Genomic DNA, 21,421 nt, shown 5'->3' with positions numbered 1-21,421 from the left:
CTGCTCCTGTTAATTCTTAATAATCCTGAGACTTTCACACCCCATTTACCTTGCTGCTGCTTTTGGCTGATCCAGAGGCAGCGTTTTTGCAGGCCTACACACAAACACACACACACACACACACACACACACACACACATGCACGCATGTACTGTTTTCTGTCATACACTTACACACAGACACACTTGCGCACACAGACACACACACATTCTCACACTGGTGTTCCCAGAATAAAGGGTCTTTGGGACCTTTATTTTCGCTGCCAATGTTCAGAAAGGAGAGGAAGAGGAATGGGAAGAGGTCTGAGGACAGGAGGGAGGAATGGGTGTGTATATTCCCGTAAACTAAGCAATCCATCACAGCTTTTTAGAGACTAGGGGTGGGTAGGGTGTTTAACCTTATCTTTATTTATTTACTGTAATTTTACCGTAAGAGAAAGTGGAAAGTGTAATAATTATACTGAGACAATCCATGCCCTTGGGAGAGCAGGAAAAAACGCATCAGAGTGAAAAAGTAAAAGAGCGTCTAATCAGGAGGGTAAAAGATTGTTTGTTTAAATTTTGGAATGTAGTTCATGATAATCAAAAACTGGAGGGTTGTTGTTTTTTTTATCTTGGACGCTAACTTAAATCAAGCACACCTTTTGTCTTGGCTCATTTACTTGAAGCAGATTGTTGTGCCAAAAACAACTTTCTCGAGTCTGATTGACTCATAGGAACATTTCTATTTGTAATTCACACCAGATCTGCTTTTTTTCCAGATTTGCTCTGATTTAATTGAAGATATTGAGTCAGCCAGATTTCATCATTACATATGAAACGTTTTTTTTTCTTTTTTTTTCCTGTGAGAATAATGGATTTGCTTCTTTTTGTGACTGATTCCATCACCCTCTCCACTCAGCCTCTGCCAATGGTTAAAAGAGCCATTCGTGCCAGATGTGTTGAGGGCTCACATTAATACATGCTACAGCTAAAGAAGGAAAAGGGAAGGATGGGGTGATGGGTAAAGAGAGGCAGGGATGATGGAGGAAAGGTAGGCCAGGAATGAAAAAAATGGCAGAGGGAGGGGAGAGTGGAGGGCACATTCATCAGAATTAAACAGAGAAGAAGTTAGCGGATGGTGGTAAGTCAAGAGTAACGCAGGGAGAAGAAAGCCATCTGGCACACAAACAGGTCCTGACACCAATGCTGTCCATTCAACAATCCCTGATTTAAAGGTTTCTTAAAAGTTTTTTTTTTTTTTTTTTTTTTTACTTTTCCCCACTGTAATAAACCTTGTGTTGGCCCAAGTCTGATCAGGTACAGATGATAGCAGGCAGCTTGGATTTACAGCCAGATCGTCGAGAGAAATAAAGATGTCACACTTTGACAGCTGACCTGCTGGAACCCTAAAACTATGGCTAGGTTCATTTCAGACTACTGAGTGTGTGTGTGTGTGTGTGTGTGTGTGTGTGTGTGTGTGTGTGTGTGTGTGTGTGTGTGTGTGTAAGACAGGAAAGAGTTCAACCTGGTCCCTATCAGGGCTCATGTACGTCTGCTTTAAGTCAAGTAACAGCCCCAGCGTTGACTCCCGATGACTTTTCCAGTGTCAGGAAATACATTTGAAATCAATATGATAATGGGTCTTTTGATTGGCTAGTTGTTCGTCACACAGAAAACACAAGTTAAACCCGATGAGATAAGCCCAAAGACTGACACCTTGCTTTCTTTTGCAGGTAAACCTGTCATGATTGTCACAGAATACATGGAGAACGGATCACTGGACAGTTTTTTGAGGGTAAGTAATAACACGGACAGACACACACACATACACACACACACACACACACACACACACACACACACACACACACACACACACACACACACACACACACAGACACAGACACACACACACACACACGCACACACACACACACACGCACACACACACACATAAGTTCAGAGTCTAGAGTGCATAATAACTTATATTGAAGGTATCTGAGGCAGTTTGGAGGCACACACTTAATGGCTTCATAATGTGGTGTAACTGTTCGACACACACACATTCTTATCACAAATTAGGTTACTCTTTCTTTTTTTGCAGTGCCGTAAATCTTTGCCCCGACAATTTAAAATAAAAAGTATCTTTTAGCTTGCATTTGTCACATGCCGGACTGTGACTTTTCGTCCAAACACCTCTAAAACCTTCAGTCTCACAATTGTAACTGTAAAAAAGCAAGACCAATTTACAAGAGAATAAAAAGTTACATGCTGTCTTTCCCTCCAGAATGGCTGTGAGCAATCAATCTTTTTCACCAATTGTATCTTTTGTAGGTCTCGAAGAGGCATCCGATCTGTCTTTTTCTTTAGCAGCTGAAAACTCCTCACAGGAGCTTTAAATTACAAACAAAGGGTTGAATTTGTAAAACTGTGTCAGTGCTATCCCAGCAGATAACATCAATTGTGTTGTTTATTATGAATACTATCAGAAGTAGAAGAATATAAGTGGCAGTATGAATACTAGTAGTAGTTAGTTAGAAAATGTGCACATATTTATTGAAAAATGTTTGAAGACTTAGATACATAGATTCCAGTAAATGTTCATGTAGGCTACCTGAGTATGGTTGATATTAGGAGTTCTGGCTGTTCCAGCTGAATTCACCACACAGAACTTATCAAATGACTACTTTTATGAACTGTATCCCCGACTGTCTGGCCAGGAGTGAATTTGATTCTTGCCATGCCTCTGTCTCTTAAAGAGAAATTGACCTGCCTCACTGAAATTAGCCAAAGCACATCAGCCAAGCCACAACACTGGCATGAGCGCATGTGTACTGAAGGTCTTTTCTAGGTTTTTCCCACATGTGTCTGCACACTGTCCAGACATATGCAAGGAGGAGTAGCTGTTGTTTCCTGACATTTTCCCAGAGGCCTGCACTTCATCATTGAAGATATGACATTTGGGAAAAAAAAACAAAAAAAAAAACACACGTGCATGCAAATTCATAACGTGTGTTACAGCTCGTGTCCGGAATCTGGAAAGCTTTGAAGTGACTGAGCCAGGTGGTTCTGGCCACAAATTGCTCCAGACAAAATAAAAGTTGAGTTGGGCCCAATTGGTTTCAAAGGAAAATACACTCATCTTACACTCATCGCACAAATGACGTGCTCTTAGACAAACAAAGCAAATGAGTGAAACGTGAAGAGAAAGGGATGGAAATGTGAACACAAAGAAACTGTACTCAGTCACATGCCAGAGGAGTCTAACCCAAACCCTGTGGAGACAGACAGACAGACATACAGACAGGCAGGCAGGCAGGCAGGCAGGCAGGCGGGCAGACAGACAGACAGACAGACAGGCAGGCAGGCAGACAGACAAGCAGACAGACAGGCAGACAGGCAGACAGACAGACAGACAGACAGACTGGCAGGCAGGCAGGCAGGCAGGCAGACAGAAAGACAGGCAGGCAGGCAGGCAGACAGAAAGACAGGCAGGCAGGCAGACAGGCAGGCAGGCAGGCAGACAGACAAGCAGGCAGGCAGACAGACAGACAGACAGACAGACAGACAGACAGACAGACAGACAGACAGACTGGCAGGCAGGCAGACAGACAGACAGACAGACAGACAGACAGACAGACAGGCACACAGCTACAGAAAGATAAGGTCATTCACTTTGGTCATTACATTAGCTAATATCTATACAATAGATATGTTGTAAATATGAGCTCTGGATAACAGTAAAAGGCCTCATTGAAAAATTACAGCTGTGTCAGTAAATTTGTTGCTCTCGTCCTGATTTCCATACATTACTACCTCGCTCACTTTGATATTTCACAGTTGAACTGAAGATGTGGTACTAAATGTTAGAGGTGGTTTTTAAAGGTTAATATATAAGCTACAGATACGAATGTAGAGAGGTTTCATTTTATCCAAGTAGTCGGAAAGGTCAAATTCCCTTGAGTTTTCTTTTAATATGTATACATTAAAGTGTGACATTAACGTGTGCCCTGTGCTCTTTTCTGTCTTTATATCTTTTCTTTCTTTAGAAACATGATGCTCAGTTTACAGGCATCCAGTTGGTGGGCATGCTGCGTGGTATTGCCTCGGGCATGAAGTATCTGTCAGACATGGGCTACGTTCATAGAGATCTGGCAGCTCGGAACATCCTGGTCAACAGCAACCTGGTGTGTAAAGTGTCAGACTTCGGCCTGTCGCGAGTCCTGGAGGACGACCCGGAGGCTGCTTACACCACCAGGGTGAGCTGGAGCACACACACAGACACTGTCAAAGGACACAGAAGACAGCATTAACAAATAGGTTGGGCACAGTCCTGGGGCACATGACCTTTTTTTCAGGAATGTGTTACTTAAAACACAATATTATTCATCAAATGGCTGCAGTATTCTCCCATTCCCTTTAAAATCAAACTGTTCCAACAAAAAAACAGAGAATAGAGATAACTTTACTGTACTTTTAGATAATGTTCTTGGATTTGTCTTTGCTATCTTCACATTTATGCAGTAAACCAGAAAATATGTGTGGCCAAATGCTTTGACACACACACACACACACACATACAAGGAGTTTAAATTTAAACTTTTCTGAAGTATGGGAATCCTATAAGCGTAAGGCATTTTTCCCAAACCATGAAGTTAAATACAAAATTAGTTAATCCATTTAACATAATAAAGTTTCAACATTGTACAACTACACAAATAACAGTTTGCCAGGATTCGCAAAATACAGAACAAAATGTAACAGCTTTATTTGGCTTTATTTTTCCACTTCTCCATGTGCATCTTTACTTTTTACATGTTGTGTGTGTGTGTGTGTGTGAGTGTGTGTGTCTGTGTTAGTGTCTGTGATCATTTTCAACACAGAATCCTGTGGTCTAGACCATGCGTGCAGCCCCTTTAAACACAGTATAATTTTCTGGCTGAGAATTGCTTGTCAAATAAACAGTCAGTGTGCCGTTTGCCTTTCTCCCAGAAATACATAATCTAAAATATTAAGACAGGATAATAAACCGTGCCATGTTACGGTTACTCACTACACTCCCAACTTTTGACAAGCCCACAATAGAAACTTTCTTTTTTTGAGCTGGCCTTCACTTTTTTGGGGGTGAAATCTTTACTTTCTCTTTGTTTTTGTGTGTTCCTGCATGTGCATGTGAGTCCAGTGGTGTTCACACATTTTGCCCTTTAACCATTTGGGGGAAAAGGTGGGTACAGTAATATATACGAGCTGTTTGTGCTTGTTGTTATGTTTTTGTTTGCTGTGTTTATTTGTGTTACCATTCTGTTACTGTGTGTGTGTGTGTGTGTATGTGTGTGTGTGCGTGTGTGTGTGTGGGTGTGCGTGTGTGTGCCATGTACCTTCCCATGTGTTTTTTCTACAGACCAGGCAGTATGACAGTGTGTTATTTAGAGGGAAGTTTGCATGTTTGTAGTCTTTGCATCACCCATGTATTTGCCTTTATTTAGATATAGGACAGTGAATAGAGTCAGAAATGGGAGAGAGAGTGGGGAACGTGCGGTAAAAAGCGTCACAGGTGATATTCGAACCCTGGCCGTTCGCCTGAAGAACTATAGCCTCCGTACATGAGGCGTGCACAATAACCACTAGGCTACCAGTGCCCTTAAAATAACATTTTCAATGCTGCCTTATAATAAAAAATAAAAAAAAACAGGCAAATAAAGATTTTGGAATCTTATATCTTACTCAGGATGTTAGTTTATGCTATAGTGTGTAAGAACAAATCAGTCACACTGTATAATAGTAATACTTCAGATCACAGTTACAGATCTGACCCTGAGCATCAGATCACATCGCTCACATCAAACCACAGAAGCCACTGGCCTTAATGGGTGTTTAGAACTTTATAATGGAGTTTAACCTTGAGATTTTGTTCATGCACAAATATTGTAACCATAGCTGTCATTAACACGTCGATGTCGCCTCATTCTGTTTTTTTCTCAGGGAGGTAAGATCCCCATCCGGTGGACAGCTCCAGAGGCTATCGCCTACAGGAAGTTTACGTCAGCCAGTGATGCGTGGAGTTATGGCATTGTACTCTGGGAAGTGATGTCATATGGGGAACGGCCATACTGGGAGATGTCCAATCAGGATGTAAGTAGCATGATGTTAATTAAATGTTCATTAAAAAAGGTGGTCTGTGTAGCACACTAAACATTACTGCAGTGAAGTCTGTTTGCAAAGTTTTACTGATGGGAACAAAGTGGAGGCATCAGCATCTCCCACTGATTAAGACGTTTGGTTCATAATCCGATTCTTTTAAAAAGGCTTTTGGACCATTAGAGGAAAATAGCAACAGAGCAATTTTGATAGAAATATCATATTCACATAAATGTCAACTGGAGTTAAAAATGTAATGCTAGCTACATTTAAACATTGACATTTTCAAGACAAAACATTTGCAATGTATGTTGCTGCCCAACAACCAGATTCTGAGTTCTGTTGTTTGGTATCAGTCTAAAAGGGTTTGGTGCTTTAATTCGCTCCAAAAAAGTTCCCTGCAGCATAATTTAAATGACTTTATTAGCAACATCATTCAGTGAATTAGGAACTGTTTTTGTATCCTACAGGGTTTTGCAACACACGGCACTGAAACAAACATCTAGTATCCAAACCCATGGTGTATTCTATAAATTTGTTCAAAGTATTTCCCACCATTGATACCCCATCTGTCATTTCTTAAATCTTTGCTTTTCCATTCTACATCTAGGTAATAAAAGCTGTAGATGAGGGGTACCGTCTCCCCCCGCCCATGGACTGCCCTGCCACCCTCTACCAGCTGATGTTGGACTGCTGGCAGAAAGAGCGGAACAATCGGCCGAAGTTTGAACAGATAGTCAGCATCTTGGATAAACTTATCCGCAACCCTGGTAGCCTCAAAATCACAGCCAACACAACATCAAGGTACTGTAACATATCACACTTTTATTTATTCTTGTGCATACAGATGACATACTGCTAAAGGTTAATAAACCTGAAGGGGCTTCCATCCAGTTAAAGGATATGCTTAGAATCTAAGAGGCAAATGCATTCTTGATTGTGGATAGCTTTCCCAGTTGTTGGTTTTTCTCCAGCCGCAGAAAACATACTCACTCAAAACATTAAAACCCTAAAGATCTTTCTAATTTACTTACACAACATTAAGGTTTACTGCAGCTCAATTTTGTAATCACTTGTCAATGGGACAGGTAGAACATTTTAAATGAAGGGATGTGGTTGGAAAGAGCAGCAGGTTTTGCATTCAAGTTAAATGTTCTTCTCCCTTGGTGCACGTCTGTTTGTTTTTGGAACCATGCAGTACCAGGGTTTGTCATAAATATTGCCTTCCTGCTTCCTGTGTTCACAGGGTGTTACATGAAATTTAGCACAGCCTTTGACACCTCCCATATATTTACCCCTAAACAATTTAGATCCATATTCTTGATCTTTTTCATTCCCATGAAGTCCAATGCTGTTTTATTTATTTTTTCCCCCTTGATCTTATGATGCTCTTTCCGTCCCATCTCCCTTCCCTCATGCCATGCTTCTTTGCTTGGACCACCATTCTGTCTCAGGGGGTTGTGGGGAACCAGTGCAGCCCCTACAAGGGTGGGGGGCAGGCTTCGGGTGTTCGGCAGACAGCCGTGGTATTATGGAGACGTCCGAGCTCATAACGTTGACTAATGATTTCTTAAGAAAGTGAAAATAGGTCCCTTGGAGTTTGCATGTAATTTCCCTGATTGGCTTTTAACACTGGGCGAGCACAGGCTGGGTGAGCACAGGCGGCTGTGGTGATTTATGAGAACGGTGTGTATGTGTGTGTTTTGTGCCTTTGTGTGTATGGTGTTGGTGGCAGTTGCACAGCGGGAGCAGCTGCACTCAGCTTCACACACCTCGTTTGTCTCCTGGCTGTCCTGGCTGGCTAATGGAGTACTCCCTCCTTCACAAGCCCAGACCAAAGCTCGGGACTGGAGTCGAGCATCTGGAGGCTTCAGAGGGGGGACCTGGTCAGAGTTTATTGTCCCTGCATGAGGATGGAAAAGGACTGGGGTCTGTAGGCCAAGGTGGGCTGTCAGAGACTAATTATGGGCTAACAGGAGCCCGGTCGGGGTTCGAGACCACTGTCTTTCTGATTGGTTTTACAGGGTGTCTAAAACATTATGAGATCAAAGTGTTTCTTTCTGCTCCGCAAAACATGGTGAGGATTCCAAACGTTTATATACTACCAGTACTCCTTTTCATAATGACATCAAAGTCTGTTGATTGCCCCTAGGGACTTCTACGCTCCTGTTACGCCTCGTCGTTGATAAATTGCTTAATGCCAGTTAATGCCACATCTTTCTAAAATGTGTTAGGCAGAAGGGAGAAAGGTGAAGGCGAAGACGGTCCGTCACTGATCAGCCATCACTCCTAGCAACAGAGATATTTTTTGGGGGAGAGGGTGGCATTGTGTACCTGGAACTGGCAGGATACAAAAGCACTGTTTGTGTGCGAATGCCATATTGTGTGTTTGTGAAGCTCCCTCTGCATGTCTACACACCATGCCTCTTGCCGTTCCGCAATGCAGTAACAAAATGTGAAGGCACACTCAACACCAACATTACATCTGTACAAATGCAAGCTGTAAGTACAAAGGTACAATGACGTTGGAACCTCATTACAATACTGTAGGGCCAGTGTCACTGTGAACATCGGAGCCAGAGTGCTGAACCATGAATATGTGTATGTCCCCAAGTATGACAAGTGGGCGCTGTCTAAGTACCTGTAGTGCTACTGCAACACTGTAACATTATGTAAAATCAATAATGGACACCTTTATTATGGTATTGCTCAGTTCAAACAAAATGCAAAGGCAGAGTGACAGCAAAGCTTTGTTACCATGCTGCAATGGAATGTCATTGTCAAGGGTAATGCCAAAGTATAACTTCGAACCTACATAAGAAATACTGTCGGTAGTCGTAGGTTTCTAGTTCATCTGAATAAGACTTAAAGGGCAAAATGTATAAAGATAAAACTTTGTGAATCTGTGTTAACAAATGAATCAAGAGTGAACTAGAACTAGGACTGGGGTTTGTGGCCATTGAAACATATTACACAATGTTTTGTTTGGGCCAATGAGATAAGTTTGGGTGATTTGTTTGAGAAAACACATTTGGCTTAGTAAAACAGATATATGAAAATATGTAACAACATTGAAAGTCAAGTAATAGGTCAACTCTGACCTTACATCAATCCAAGTTGATGTGAAAATGTGTAAACTCAGCTGATTGAGAAGTTTATAGAAACAAGATAGAGGATACAAGATTGGTACAAGGCAATGTTGATTAAGTGCATTAAAGACTGATGACTTTTAATAAAACTATTTAAAAGTCAATATGTGGTTTCTTTATACTGTATATGTTCAAATGTAGGCTTGTAAAAAAATGTAAAAACAAAGTTTGAGAGCTCTCTTTATTAAGACATCCAAAGCACTAAACTAACAATCTGGCTACTTCACAGAAAAGAAAACTGCATGCCTCACTGGAATCTAATCAAAATGTCACACCTGAGTCATTTAGGTTAATAGCTTCCCTCAGACCACCTGAGCAGTATTGATTAAACCTACATGGTATCCATCACACTCAACAGAGGCAGAGGATACAAATCGCCTAATATGAAAAACAGCAATTGAAAGGCATAACATTGGGTCTAAATATTGGTTAAAAATGTCTCTATCTCTTCCTCACTCACCTCTCTCCACCGCTGAGAGCTTTAAAAACAAGAGACTACACAGCCCTGGTTATTTAGAGGTCAGAAGAATGAAAGCAGAAAAGGGGAAGGGAAATGAATATGTGAAGGGGGTAAGACTTTATGTTCCCTCTGTGGTGGATTTATACATCCTTCTGTTTGAGCATGTTTTTTTCTGCTTTCTTATATAGTGTTTAGTCCACAAGGGGGTTTCAGCCTTCCTCTGCCATCATACAGATGTGATTTTTTCCCTCTATATTCCCCATCATCTCATGCCTCTGTTTCTCTGTTTCCCCTCCAATCATCTTCTCTCTTGAGCTGCCGTGAGATGTTGCTGAACATGTAACAACAAAATGAAAAAAAAAGAAATTGATATTGGAGAGGAAACAAGGTCATTTGGAGTTTACCTCTCACAGGAGAGGAGAGGGGGAAAGAACGCAGAGGATAAAGGGGAGATGAGATCAGACGAGAAAAATAGGAAAAGGGGGTACAGGGGAGTAGAGGATCAATAAGACTGAAAAAAAGAAATCTTAACCGTCTTATTCTGGTAAAAAAAAAAAAAAAAGGCTTTACCATTGCAATCATTCCTTCCCGATGGATAAAAAGAATAAAATGTACCGATAATTGCTGCCTAAGCGTTCTTTCCTTCCTTTTCCTCTTGAAACGTTTTCAACCTTCCTCTCAAGGAGATTCTCACTTTTTTTTTGTCCTGTATGCAAACCATCACCACATATCCCCTCATTTTCCAACAAACCAGTCTCTCCAGGGGGTCCTGGGGGGCCCTCTGCATTTTGACAGGCCTCTGATCTGGCAGGAAAAGACTCAATCATTGCAACAACACCCACTCCACTCCTTCAAACGCATCTTTTTGTTCTCCCTTTTTCCTGTCTCAAGTTGAGATGTCATCTTGCTTTTCTCTTCCCTTTGATGGCTAAGTGTGTTATTTTTTTGTTATTTTGTAAGATTGCTTAATGACAACTTGATGATATACTATCGTAAAAAAAAAATCCAATTTTGTTTCGATTCATGAATGAAAACATGTCGCTTGAAGCGTACAGAGACTGTTTAGTTCAGTGTACTATGCAATACATGTAAATCTTATTATCGAAGGTGAAAAAACAACAGAAAATGACTTAAAGTAGTTACCAGTAGAACATTTTCAACATCAAAAAGTATACAATAAAGGGGTGCTGATGGCCTTTTTTTAGGTCGCACCTCATGTACAGAGGCAAAAGTCCTCCAAGAAGGCAGCCCTGCACTGTCCAAACTAAATAAATGCAAAAATGGATACATTATTAAGTTCAACATGATGGTTATGAAGTAAAATATGGGAAAATGACAAACTGTGTATATTTTACCGTGCCCCATACCTACCTTATTCTTTAAAGTTAGCCTACCTTAGGGCAATTTTCCCACATTCTCACACACAAACACACACGGAGCAGTTCCAAACCTCCCCCTGCCAATCTAAATCAGCCAGGCGGAGGTGGACTTCCTGGTATTCTAATGAGTTTATTTACAAGGCTATGAATAGTTTTCCCTGAGGGAGAACTACCTTTTTTTTTTCCAGCCCTGTACTAGCTCGTTTGCAAGGCTTTATTTCCCTTCTGTGCAAGTGTGTAGTGTAGTTTGTGTGTTTGTTTGTGCAGGGCTGACGCAGGTGCCTTTGTCTATTCTTAAGGACAGATGCAGCGTGTCCTAATTAAAAAGAGTGTCTTTGATATCCAGCTTTAAATGCCACTCTTACACTGGGCTATAAACTCACAGACAGCTCTAATTAATCCATTATTTGGCTATTGTTTGATTGGTTGGTTTGTTTTGAGCTCCAGTTTGACCTGAGGTGGTTTGACCTGGTTTTCCCATTTCCTGCATTGACGTGATCAGATTTCACAACAATAGGAACACATTTGTACAAAACAGCATCAGTAATGACATCAAAGATTAGACGCGGATAAAGGAAATAGCTTTCTTTGTCATCTTTTGCTTCCCCTCCAGTCTGTTCTCTTTTCCTCTCTGTATGTCTGTCCACCTCTCTCATCCCTCTTCTTTCCACTCTTTTCCCGAATTATCGAGTCAGAACAGTGCCTGCAGCCTTTCCTTCACCCTCTACTGTTGACTGAGCACTCTAAAGCCCAATGCAGTGCATTTAATTTGATTTGATCCAATTGAAACCATCAGGTCTAATCAAATCCAGTGTTGAAATCTGCCACATGGTACATGTTCAACCAGAAACTGTAATGACATAAGACAGAAACTGATTGTGATTTTGTAAGTAATCTTGTTCTGAATATGTTAAATACATTATGGACATAGTTTGTTGGACAGTTTGATTTCCCCCCTGTATTTAAATCCCGAAGGCATTGAGCATGTTTACTGTATGCAACAGACACACAAGGCCAGTGTGTGTGTGTGTGTGTGTGTGTGTGTGTGTGCTTGCATGTGTTTGTGTAGCTCTGGTTTATGTTTAGCTATGTATAGGTATGCAGACACAGAAATGATGGATGTATAATTCATTTTTAATAAATGGATAAGATGCTAGATATTTTGACTATTAAATAATTAGTGATCCAACATGTTTTCCCATTAAAGTAAAAGCATAGTAAAACAAAATGTTTTGTAAATGTTACATCATGGTTGCTGCTTGTAGCACAACGAAACGGTTAGGGTCAACAGACTCTAATGACAGCAACTAGATGATAAAAGGTCTGCTCATAAAACTTGAAAAGAAACCATGGCTGCAGAAAAGTTACTCGTAATAAGAACTGCTTCAATAGATAGATATGGTAATGTTTGTGTGCTATGTAGAGTCATTAATCAGCCACTGAACAGGACACTGTCTGCATGACAATTTTTCAGTAAAGATTGTCATGTATGGACAGCACTGTTGTTGTTAGCAAGAAGGTTCCTGGTTCGATCCCTGCATTGGCCTTTCTGTGTGAAATATGCACGTCTCCCTTTGCATGTGTGACTTCATCAGCTCTCTGCACTGCAGGCCAAAGGCATCAATTATTGGTTGTTAGGAGTGATTGCTTGTTTATCTCTTCATGTAAGCCTGTAATTGACATGTCCAGGGTGTACGTCGCCTTTCACCCAACGACAGCTGAGATCAGTTCCAGCCCTGGAACTCTTCACAGGATTAGCAGTATAGATGAGGGATGGCATGGATAATATCGCCCTCAAATACTTTCATGTCTGCAACATATTGGAAGGCAGCTGCAACTTTGCAACTCTGCCAAAGATCTGCTACATTGGCAGAGTTGGACCCAATGTAATAGTCTTGCAACAATGCTGCAAACATCTGCTATTTATTTTGCTGCTTACAGCTTTTCTTGAACCCTGTTTCCATAGCGTCCACCTGTTGGTTCTAAGAAGTTTCCCATTGTCAATCCCTATTTCACACTGCTCTGCCTTGATATACTGTATGCTTATGGGGAGTTAAAAGATCAGAGCTATCATGCCAAACACAAACTTTGTATTCACGTCATAGATTAATTCAGCTAGAAGTGATCGACAAGAGAGAAGCACTGAATTGCATTAGAGAAAAGATGTGTGGAAAGAGCTTTTCAAATAGACCAGTTTATAATTTAATTATCCTTTGAAACTAGTGATTTGGGTGGAGTTCGTGCCTGTTTTTATCCTGAAACCATGACCACAGTTTCTTTAAATTGAAAATGTTACAGGTCAAACTCAAGGAAATGTATTGTACATAAAATTGTACTTATTAAATCTTTACTCTGTGTGTGTGTGTCCTTTCTGCCTTTCAGGCCAGCGAACTTGTTGTTGGACAGGAGCAGCTCAGAGGTTCCCTCGATGGGGACGATGGGTGACTGGATGGATGGAATGAGGACCTTACCCTGCAAAGAGGCCTTCTCTGGGGTCAGCTACAGCTCCTGTGACACCCTGGCCAAGACCTCCACAGAGTAAGACAACCACACACACACACACTCATTGGGATCCTCTGCCTATTCATGTCAGTAGAGTTTACAGGGTCCCAAAAACCCGTGGCAAGCCCAGGAATTGCCACACACACATACACTTGTTCAGAGTAAGTAAAGAGAGCTATAGAGTCCTTACTAAAGGTGTCCAAGTGAGAGTCATGGTAATTCATGATGACAGGCCTTTAGCCACGCTGTCAATGCTGCAAGTAAGTACAGAGGGAGAAGGTGCGAGCATTAAAAGAAAGAGATAAATATCTTCCAAACTAGAAAGCGAATGAAAGAGAGAGCATTGAAGGAGGGCATGAGAGGGGAGATTTGATGGGATAAAAGGGTATAGAGAGGGGCCTTTGAAGGAGCAAATAAAGGCATCGCTGTCAAATAGGTATGCATGGCCCTCTTTTTACTGCAAAGCATTCAAATCCAAAGCGAAGATGAAGAAAAAATTGTTAGAAATTTATTTTGAAGCCAGATCTTGAGGAATTCCATTTGGAGTGCACACGGTGCAGGACATAATGTGTGATCTCTCGAAGCTCAGGTTTGTAACACTGGCCATAATGAATAACAGTGCCTCGTCTTTCAACACTGAAGATTATCTTTTTCTAGGGAATCTAATGCCACTCAGAGTTTTTGGTTGTATAAAGTAAATACTGACTTTATACTTATGCATCCTGGTTGTGAATAATGCCAACAGTGCATGTATTCTAGCATATACATTTTTAAAGTTTTGTGAAGTGCTAAAAAGTTAATTAAAATCAGGATATTTGTCACAACATATAATGAAGTCAATCATGGCCTTGGATAAATGACAGTTTGCAGTAGAGAATGATATCATAGTTCTGTACTTAGAACTTATGAACCCTAAGCACAAGTAAATAACTAAAATGCCTCTTATTTTGAAAGTTCAGAGTGAAGTTACTCAAGACTTTAAACAAACCAGCTGACATGTTTTTTTAAATATATATTTTATGTTTTCTGTATGTTTTGTTAGTGTCCGAGTACAGGTTCTACTTCTCTTCTTACCCTTTAGCCTGCCTTTCTCATCGTCTTTGTTGGCCCGCTGCTGGTTTAATTGATGTGGAATGTGACTGCGTAAATAATTGGACAGTTGTAATCATTGTGATCAAAGTAGGCATTAACTGAACTGATGGCCTGTTGGAGAGTGGTGGTCAGTGCTGCTGCCAGCTCAAACCTCTGTCTCTAACTTAGCAAAATAACAGTCTTCTAAAGTAATTGGCTAGTTATGTTTGGAAAAAAAAAAGTTGACTGTAACATCCTTTTAAGTAATGATGCATATTGGAATGAAGTTGACAAATAGGGGCCGTGAAGATAAAATAAATATGTGGTTTAAACTTTTCCCAGAAGCAATTTCTTGCATTCTGTAAAATCTGGTGACTCGTAAACTATATTCAAACTTGAATTTTGAGAATTTTTTTAGGGCTCCTTTAAGGAAACTGCAAAGTGATGCTTTTCTGCAACAACAAAAACAAAGGACATGAAAAGAGTGCTGGCTCACTGCTGGGGAAGAAACTGTTTTTGATAATGATAATAAGACTATTAAATTTGATTTCTTAGCCACATTTTGCATTCTCAGCTCATTTCCTTTGCTGTAGCTCCATTGTATTTGCTGTTTGAAAGGCTTTTACACAAAATATATATTTCTCTTGGGATGTATCAGTCATTCAAAAGTTCTCCATTGTCCACACATTAATAAGCTCAATGCTTCCACTGCAGATAGATGGACATCTTAGAAAATGGACAAAGTGCATTACAAATGAGCAGCAGTGGAAAAACCGTGCCTACAGAAATCATATTGGTCCATTATTTTCTGTAGGTGGACACTAAATTGGATCACTGCAGTATTAATCCACTGAAGTCTTATAGGCTAAGGCATCTAAGGCTAACTCAGCTACACGGCAAGCAGCCTTGGCTAAGACCATGCATTGCTCTATATAGATTTCTCTATTGATTTGTACAGTCTTAATCTAGTCCTTGATATTCAGCACAAGGCTTGGCGGTGCTCTGACCTCCGAGGAACAGTAATCATACTTGGCTGCAGTGTGCTGACTCATCTGCTCGAGTAATTGAAGTCCTTTTTCAAGCTGGGAGAGAATAGATTGACTAGGAAATGCCGCATCACTTGGTCTATTTTCTTCATCTAAAGCGAGTGCATGCAAAGTTCATTGTATGTATTTGATTAAGGTGGTGATGAACTTGACCTGAGCTGCTAATCAAAAGGAAAGCAATTTAAAGTGGAAAAAAACACTGGCATTATCTTGTACAATCTAAAGTGTATTCACAGGTGTTGTGCTCCTCTGTCAATTAGAGCCGACTAACTTCGACTGGAATAAGTTGAAAAGCACTTTTATATCCTTAACCTTACAGGGCATCTACTGTCTCTCAACAACTTAAAATGTGACACAACAGAGGAGAAACTTACCTGTGTCAATGTGAATTTACATGTATAATTTAGCTGATGATTCAGTTGGTTTCACAATTCCCCCTAATAAACACCAAACAAAAAATACCATGTAGTGTATTCGCTGTGCAATGATGGGGATGTCTGTTAACTATGAAATACTTTAAGCTGTTTATCTTTTTATATGTTTGTTCATATGTATGTGTCTTTTATTTTGTAGTTTTGAGAAATGTGTAGATTCATGTTTTAGAATAACACCTTGTATTTTAAGATACAGTTGTTGAATGTGTTTTGTAATTGTATTTTTAAAAAAATATGTGTTAACTGGTGACCACTCAGTATAGGGACAAAGTTTTGGTTAATTGTTCACAAATATAAAAGGTTTTATCTCTAGTACATAAAGTTGTAACGCAGATGTTTGATGATGCTGTTCTAGACAGAGCACATTTTTTTATGACAAAATGTTAATGTTGCTGGGCCTGGCTGTCTCTCAGTAGAGTGGTTCTGACGGAGGTCCATGTCACGCCGGCCACTTGCCCAGAATGGGAGCCGTCCATGGGAATCACCACTCTCTAACACCTGGCTCCTCCTCCCCAGGCTCTGGATGGTGGGTTAGAGGATAAGACCTAGGCCTGTCTGGGATCAGTACCGCACTTCAAGAAGCATTGATGGGCTCTCACTTGTCTGACCTTTAAAGGGATAGTAAGCTGAATTTAGTGACTCATAAGCTTTGTTTCGATCCTGTTGTAATCGGTAACTACAAATTAAACTACACTATCAGACACTTGGAATTTTGAAGAATTTACCACAGGCAACTGCCATAATACTGTTATAATGTCTGGAAAACAATCCTTATATTTAATAGTGCCCTGACAACATTGGAAATTTGAAATACCTCAAAGTAAGCTGGATGGGTATAACAAGTGTCAAATATAGGGCTACGGTTCTTGCAAGATAATTATTGCATTTCAACAATTACTAAATTTGAGATAACTATCCCTTTACACGGTAGCAGGTAGTGAAGAAACATGATGACTTTTTCCACTTTCTGATGCCTCAGAATGTTTTGAACTTTGGCTTCTTCAGCTGCTTTGGAGGAAAACTTAAAGTTCTGCTTGTAACTGAATTTACTAAATGTTTGTGTTACAATTTTGAATAACATCTAAATGTTCCAATGGCTGAAACTGTTTGTCTTAGTAACAACAGCACTGTGACTACAACTCCTGCTTCTACTAATACAACACAATTGTTATAATGACTAGCAGAAGAGATGGGACATAACATACATTTGTTGTAATTTTATTCAAGCAATCAAAGTATGTATACTTGTATATTGAAGTTGCTGTTGTGTATGTTTTCTAAAGAATGTAATGTTTCAATAGAGCTGACTAACTTCTGTGTGAATTTGATGTGAAAATGAATAACACATGCAGAGCTGCCTCTCGACCTCTAAATGATTTGATGTAGTCTTCTAAACCAACTGTATTTTCCTACACTTGAATGCATGTAACTAATCTTAAAACAGCTTATCATTGAAATAAGAAGTCAAAGGATGACTCTGTTTCACAATGTGATATCCTGCAAGTGTACCAGTGCTGCTCCTCTCCACATAGTTATACCTGCCCTGTCAAATGAATCCAGCATAATGCAATTCAAGAAAGTAGGTCTTTTGTGCCACTGTGGCTTTAACATTGTTTCCCAACTGACAGGGTCGTAATCGCAGCTGTCAGTGTTGCCCCATAGGCCCACCCCCCTGTTAGTTAGTGATGGGGAGTGGAGGCAACAGCCCCCAATAGACCTCCTTCAAAGATGTGGCAGCCCATGGCCTTCTGGGAAATGCAGTCCTTTGTGAATGACAGTTGCATTGGAAAGTGCAGGGAGCAGTGCTGGATGCATGTTGTTAGAGCCCGGGTGTCATATCCTTCATCTCTAACACACACTTTCAATCTTTTTTCTTCCAATCTTTTCTTGTTTCTCCCCCTTTCCTTCACCAACCAGGGATCTGAAAAAGGTTGGAGTGACTATCGTAGCACCGCAGAAGAAGATCGTGAGCAGCCTCAAAGCCCTTGATTCTCACACCAAGAATGGCCCAGTACCTGTTTAGAAAAAGGAACCCAACGAATAAAAAACACCAGAGACCTGTCTATTGGTGTGGTTGCCAATCACAGCCTAACACTGTGGCTTCATTTGTAAACAGGAAACGGATGGAAAACACGAAATGGTTTAAATGAGGGCTGTCAACGTTTTGATGAAAGACCATATCATGTCCTGACAGGAAAACAGGAAGTGTTCAGTGCAGACCTGCCAGCTGGTGAAATGCCAGACTCTTCCACCCTCCATCCCTCCATGCCCACGTTGAGATGCCTTACAGACATAGAGGAGGGTTGGAAAAGCAGTGGAAGTCCAAGGAGGTCAGAGAAACCTTACCAGCGATACTACATAGGACTGGACTGTGATACAAGGCAAAAACTGGACTAACAAACAGCCGGAGCTCTCCAAAATGAGCTTAGCAGGAAAGCTTAGCTTTCCCTTTACGGCTAAAAAGGGATGGGCATGCTCACAGTCTCCACCCATCACGCCCGATTAGCAGCCTGCGAAACAAGAAGGTGAAATGGCTGAGATGCCTTGCAGGTAGAGCATGGCACATAGCAGTACCTCACTCGGGTGTGGACCCTTCCTGGACTTTATGAGGTCTGAGGTGCGAGATTTTGTTGAAACTACCTACATTTGCTGTCTCTACAGACACACCAAGATGACAACCGAGCCATTTAACTCTGTAGCTCTAACCTATAGCATTTGCATTCAGTAGACATGTCACATAAAAGCAATAATCATGATATTCTGTTAAATCGTCTCATTGTGTGGAAGCTGTGAGTCTGTCACATGTACAATGTATCGAACGCTGTGCTCTGAAGGTCCAGGGGCCATAACTCACATCACACATATACTTTTCTTTATGGTGACATCTATGTTCTGTTGGCTTATGATCTGATGTTGTATAGTTCTGCTATGTCCTCAACCCAAGGCCCTTTGTGTGAAATCTCAGGATGTATACATTATTTCTTCTTACAATGGGAAACAGAAAGAGAGAATGAAGGAGAGTCATGATTTGAGCGTGCAGCTTAAGAGTACAAAAAATGGTGGAACTGTTAGAGAGACATTCATAAAAGGCAAAAGAGAACTTGAATGAGACAAAGTGGTGTCATGCATACCTCTTCTTTGTTTTGTATTTTAAAGTAGAAGCAAGTTTGTTCTCAAGTTTCTTCCTTAGGTAGGACAGTTTAATTGACCCAAGAAAACATCAGGTATCATTGTCTTTCTAAGAGTTTTATGGATTTATCTACAGCGTACCATTAGTGAAGAAGGTTGAGATCAACAAAGCTGATGTGAGGATGTCTTAGTCTCTTTGCTTTCGCCAAACCATAACTTATTAACAAAAGCATACATTTAATAAAATAACTATCTTTGTTTTAGTATTAAATTAATTCTTTATCTTTAAATCCTGGTATGTTTGATGCAAAACATAGAGTGCCTCCCGGAGATGGTTTGGATCATGGCAAGATCCTCAAGCAAAAAGGTCCAGTTTTATTTTATATTCCGTAAAGTCATGGTCGTCATCCTGTGTTGTCATAGGAGCATGGTTTTTTTTTTTCATCACTGCCCTGAACTAGCAAGGTGTGAACATGCCCTGAGAAAGATGCAACACTTTTGATAAATAATAACTTTCCAGATTGTTATCCTTGTTCATCATACTGTACGTCCAGGATGGGATTTCCTAAAGACACCTTAGAACACTGATGATCTTTGTACCATTAAGTACAAACCAACAGATGTTTGTCCCATGCTTTGATGTCACCCAGTCTAACCCTCAGCGCAACATTTATCCAGTATTTCTAAACTGGCACTTTGGTACTTTGGTGCTGTTGGTCGGGTCATTTTAACCCTGAAGGTATCTCCAAGCTTCTCCCCAGCACTTACTGTGGTACAAAATATTTGAGCACTTTGAATGGAACTGTTATTGCCATGGATGAAGGTGAATCTAATGGACAGTGGTGATGCTTTTGGGAATCCCAGCCCTGTTCAGTGTGTCAGTCGCTCCTCTGTTAATCGGTCTACCTGTGGATGCTGCTGTTGCTGCTATGTGTTCCAATTAGCGTGTACATACTGTAAACCATCATAATGATAGCAACTAGCTCTACAGATCCCACTATATGTACATGGCCATCCTTCTTTGTACAAATGTTTGTATGTATAAAAGAATAAATAAAAAATTGTGCAACATTTTTAATTAAAAAAGAGACAAAAATCATCTGTATTATATTTTATCTGATTTTGAATTATATGTGTCTGCTTTGTTTTTGTTTTTTTTCTACAATAAAAAGACAAGTTTGACATCATTATTTATTTGTTTAACATTATACAGCGCAATGTTGATGCTTTTTTTGTAGCATACAGTAAATTATGTGTCAGTGCTGTCTGTGTTTTGGTTTTTGACTTACTTTTTAAACCTGGGACATCGGAGCGAGCAATACGGTTATGCACCCTTTTCTGTCTCAAGACTGACCCGTGTGTCTGTGTGAGAGTTTACGTGTGCAAACGTAGATGGCCTTGTCTACTAATGTAAAATGATTTGTAGTGGAAACATTTATATTTTTATAATAAATATTGGCAAAATATTTTCCAAAAAATGGATGATGATTGATTGGGTCCTGTGTTTTTATTTTAAATGTGACTTTGCAATGTGACTTTTTCTTTCACTTCAGGTTTATTCCCAAATGTTTAAAGATCACAACTGGATGTGAAACACTCAAATTTTTTTCTTTTTTCTTTTAATTTCACTCTCCATATATCTATCTTTTGGCACATGCTGTCCTTAGAATGAAAGCCAGCAATCATCTGCCTGACAAATGTTTCTAATCATGCAGTTCAAATGTCAATCAACATGAACCAAGAAGTCCACGAAAGCACATTTGTAGCCAACTCTTAAAATCTCCAAATTTACGTAGAAGATGATTATATGTACATCTGATTTCCATGCATAACACTAAGAGTCAGGTGGTGCAAGATGAAAATGTATTTACAGTATATCATTCAAATTGATAAGAAAAAACATATTATGAAATGTGAATAATTGCATAATTAGAAACAAATATCAGTACAAGCAATATTCATGAAGTTTAGCAAGTTTAGCATGGTGCCTGAAGAAACAGTGTGAAGAAATTATTCTGTTTCTAGACTATTGTAAGTTATTTTATTTAAGAAATAAGATCATATCAGGACACAAATATAACTTTAATTTTAAAGTAAATTGAAGCTATTTTTATTTTTTTATGGAACAGACT

General features: G+C 40.0%; 1 protein-coding gene across 4 annotated transcripts in view; it reads left to right on the top strand.

Moving 5' to 3' along the window:
* Positions 1-20,777, top strand: part of epha3 (eph receptor A3) — a 98,510-nt gene extending 77,733 nt beyond the window's left edge. For 2 of the 4 annotated variants that reach the window (XM_061054164.1, XM_061054163.1), the window contains exons 12-17: positions 1,715-1,776; positions 4,031-4,240; positions 5,964-6,113; positions 6,730-6,923; positions 13,490-13,645; positions 18,078-20,777. In XM_061054164.1, coding sequence (XP_060910147.1) covers positions 1,715-1,776; positions 4,031-4,240; positions 5,964-6,113; positions 6,730-6,923; positions 13,490-13,645; positions 18,078-18,183 — 878 coding nt within the window. In that variant the 3' untranslated portion in view covers positions 18,184-20,777. Of the gene's footprint in view, positions 1-1,714; positions 1,777-4,030; positions 4,241-5,963; positions 6,114-6,729; positions 6,924-13,489; positions 13,646-16,573; positions 16,687-18,077 lie in introns of all 4 variants that reach the window. The other 2 variants (XM_061054166.1, XM_061054165.1) reach the window with 2 other exon arrangements.
* The last annotated feature ends 644 nt before the right edge of the window (positions 20,778-21,421 follow it).

This window comes from Labrus mixtus, chromosome 13 (assembly GCF_963584025.1).
Source record: "Labrus mixtus chromosome 13, fLabMix1.1, whole genome shotgun sequence".
NCBI classification, from domain to species: domain Eukaryota; kingdom Metazoa; phylum Chordata; class Actinopteri; order Labriformes; family Labridae; genus Labrus; species Labrus mixtus.
The sequence above is the reverse complement of the archived record's forward strand: the minus strand, read 5'-3'. Positions and strand labels throughout refer to the sequence as shown.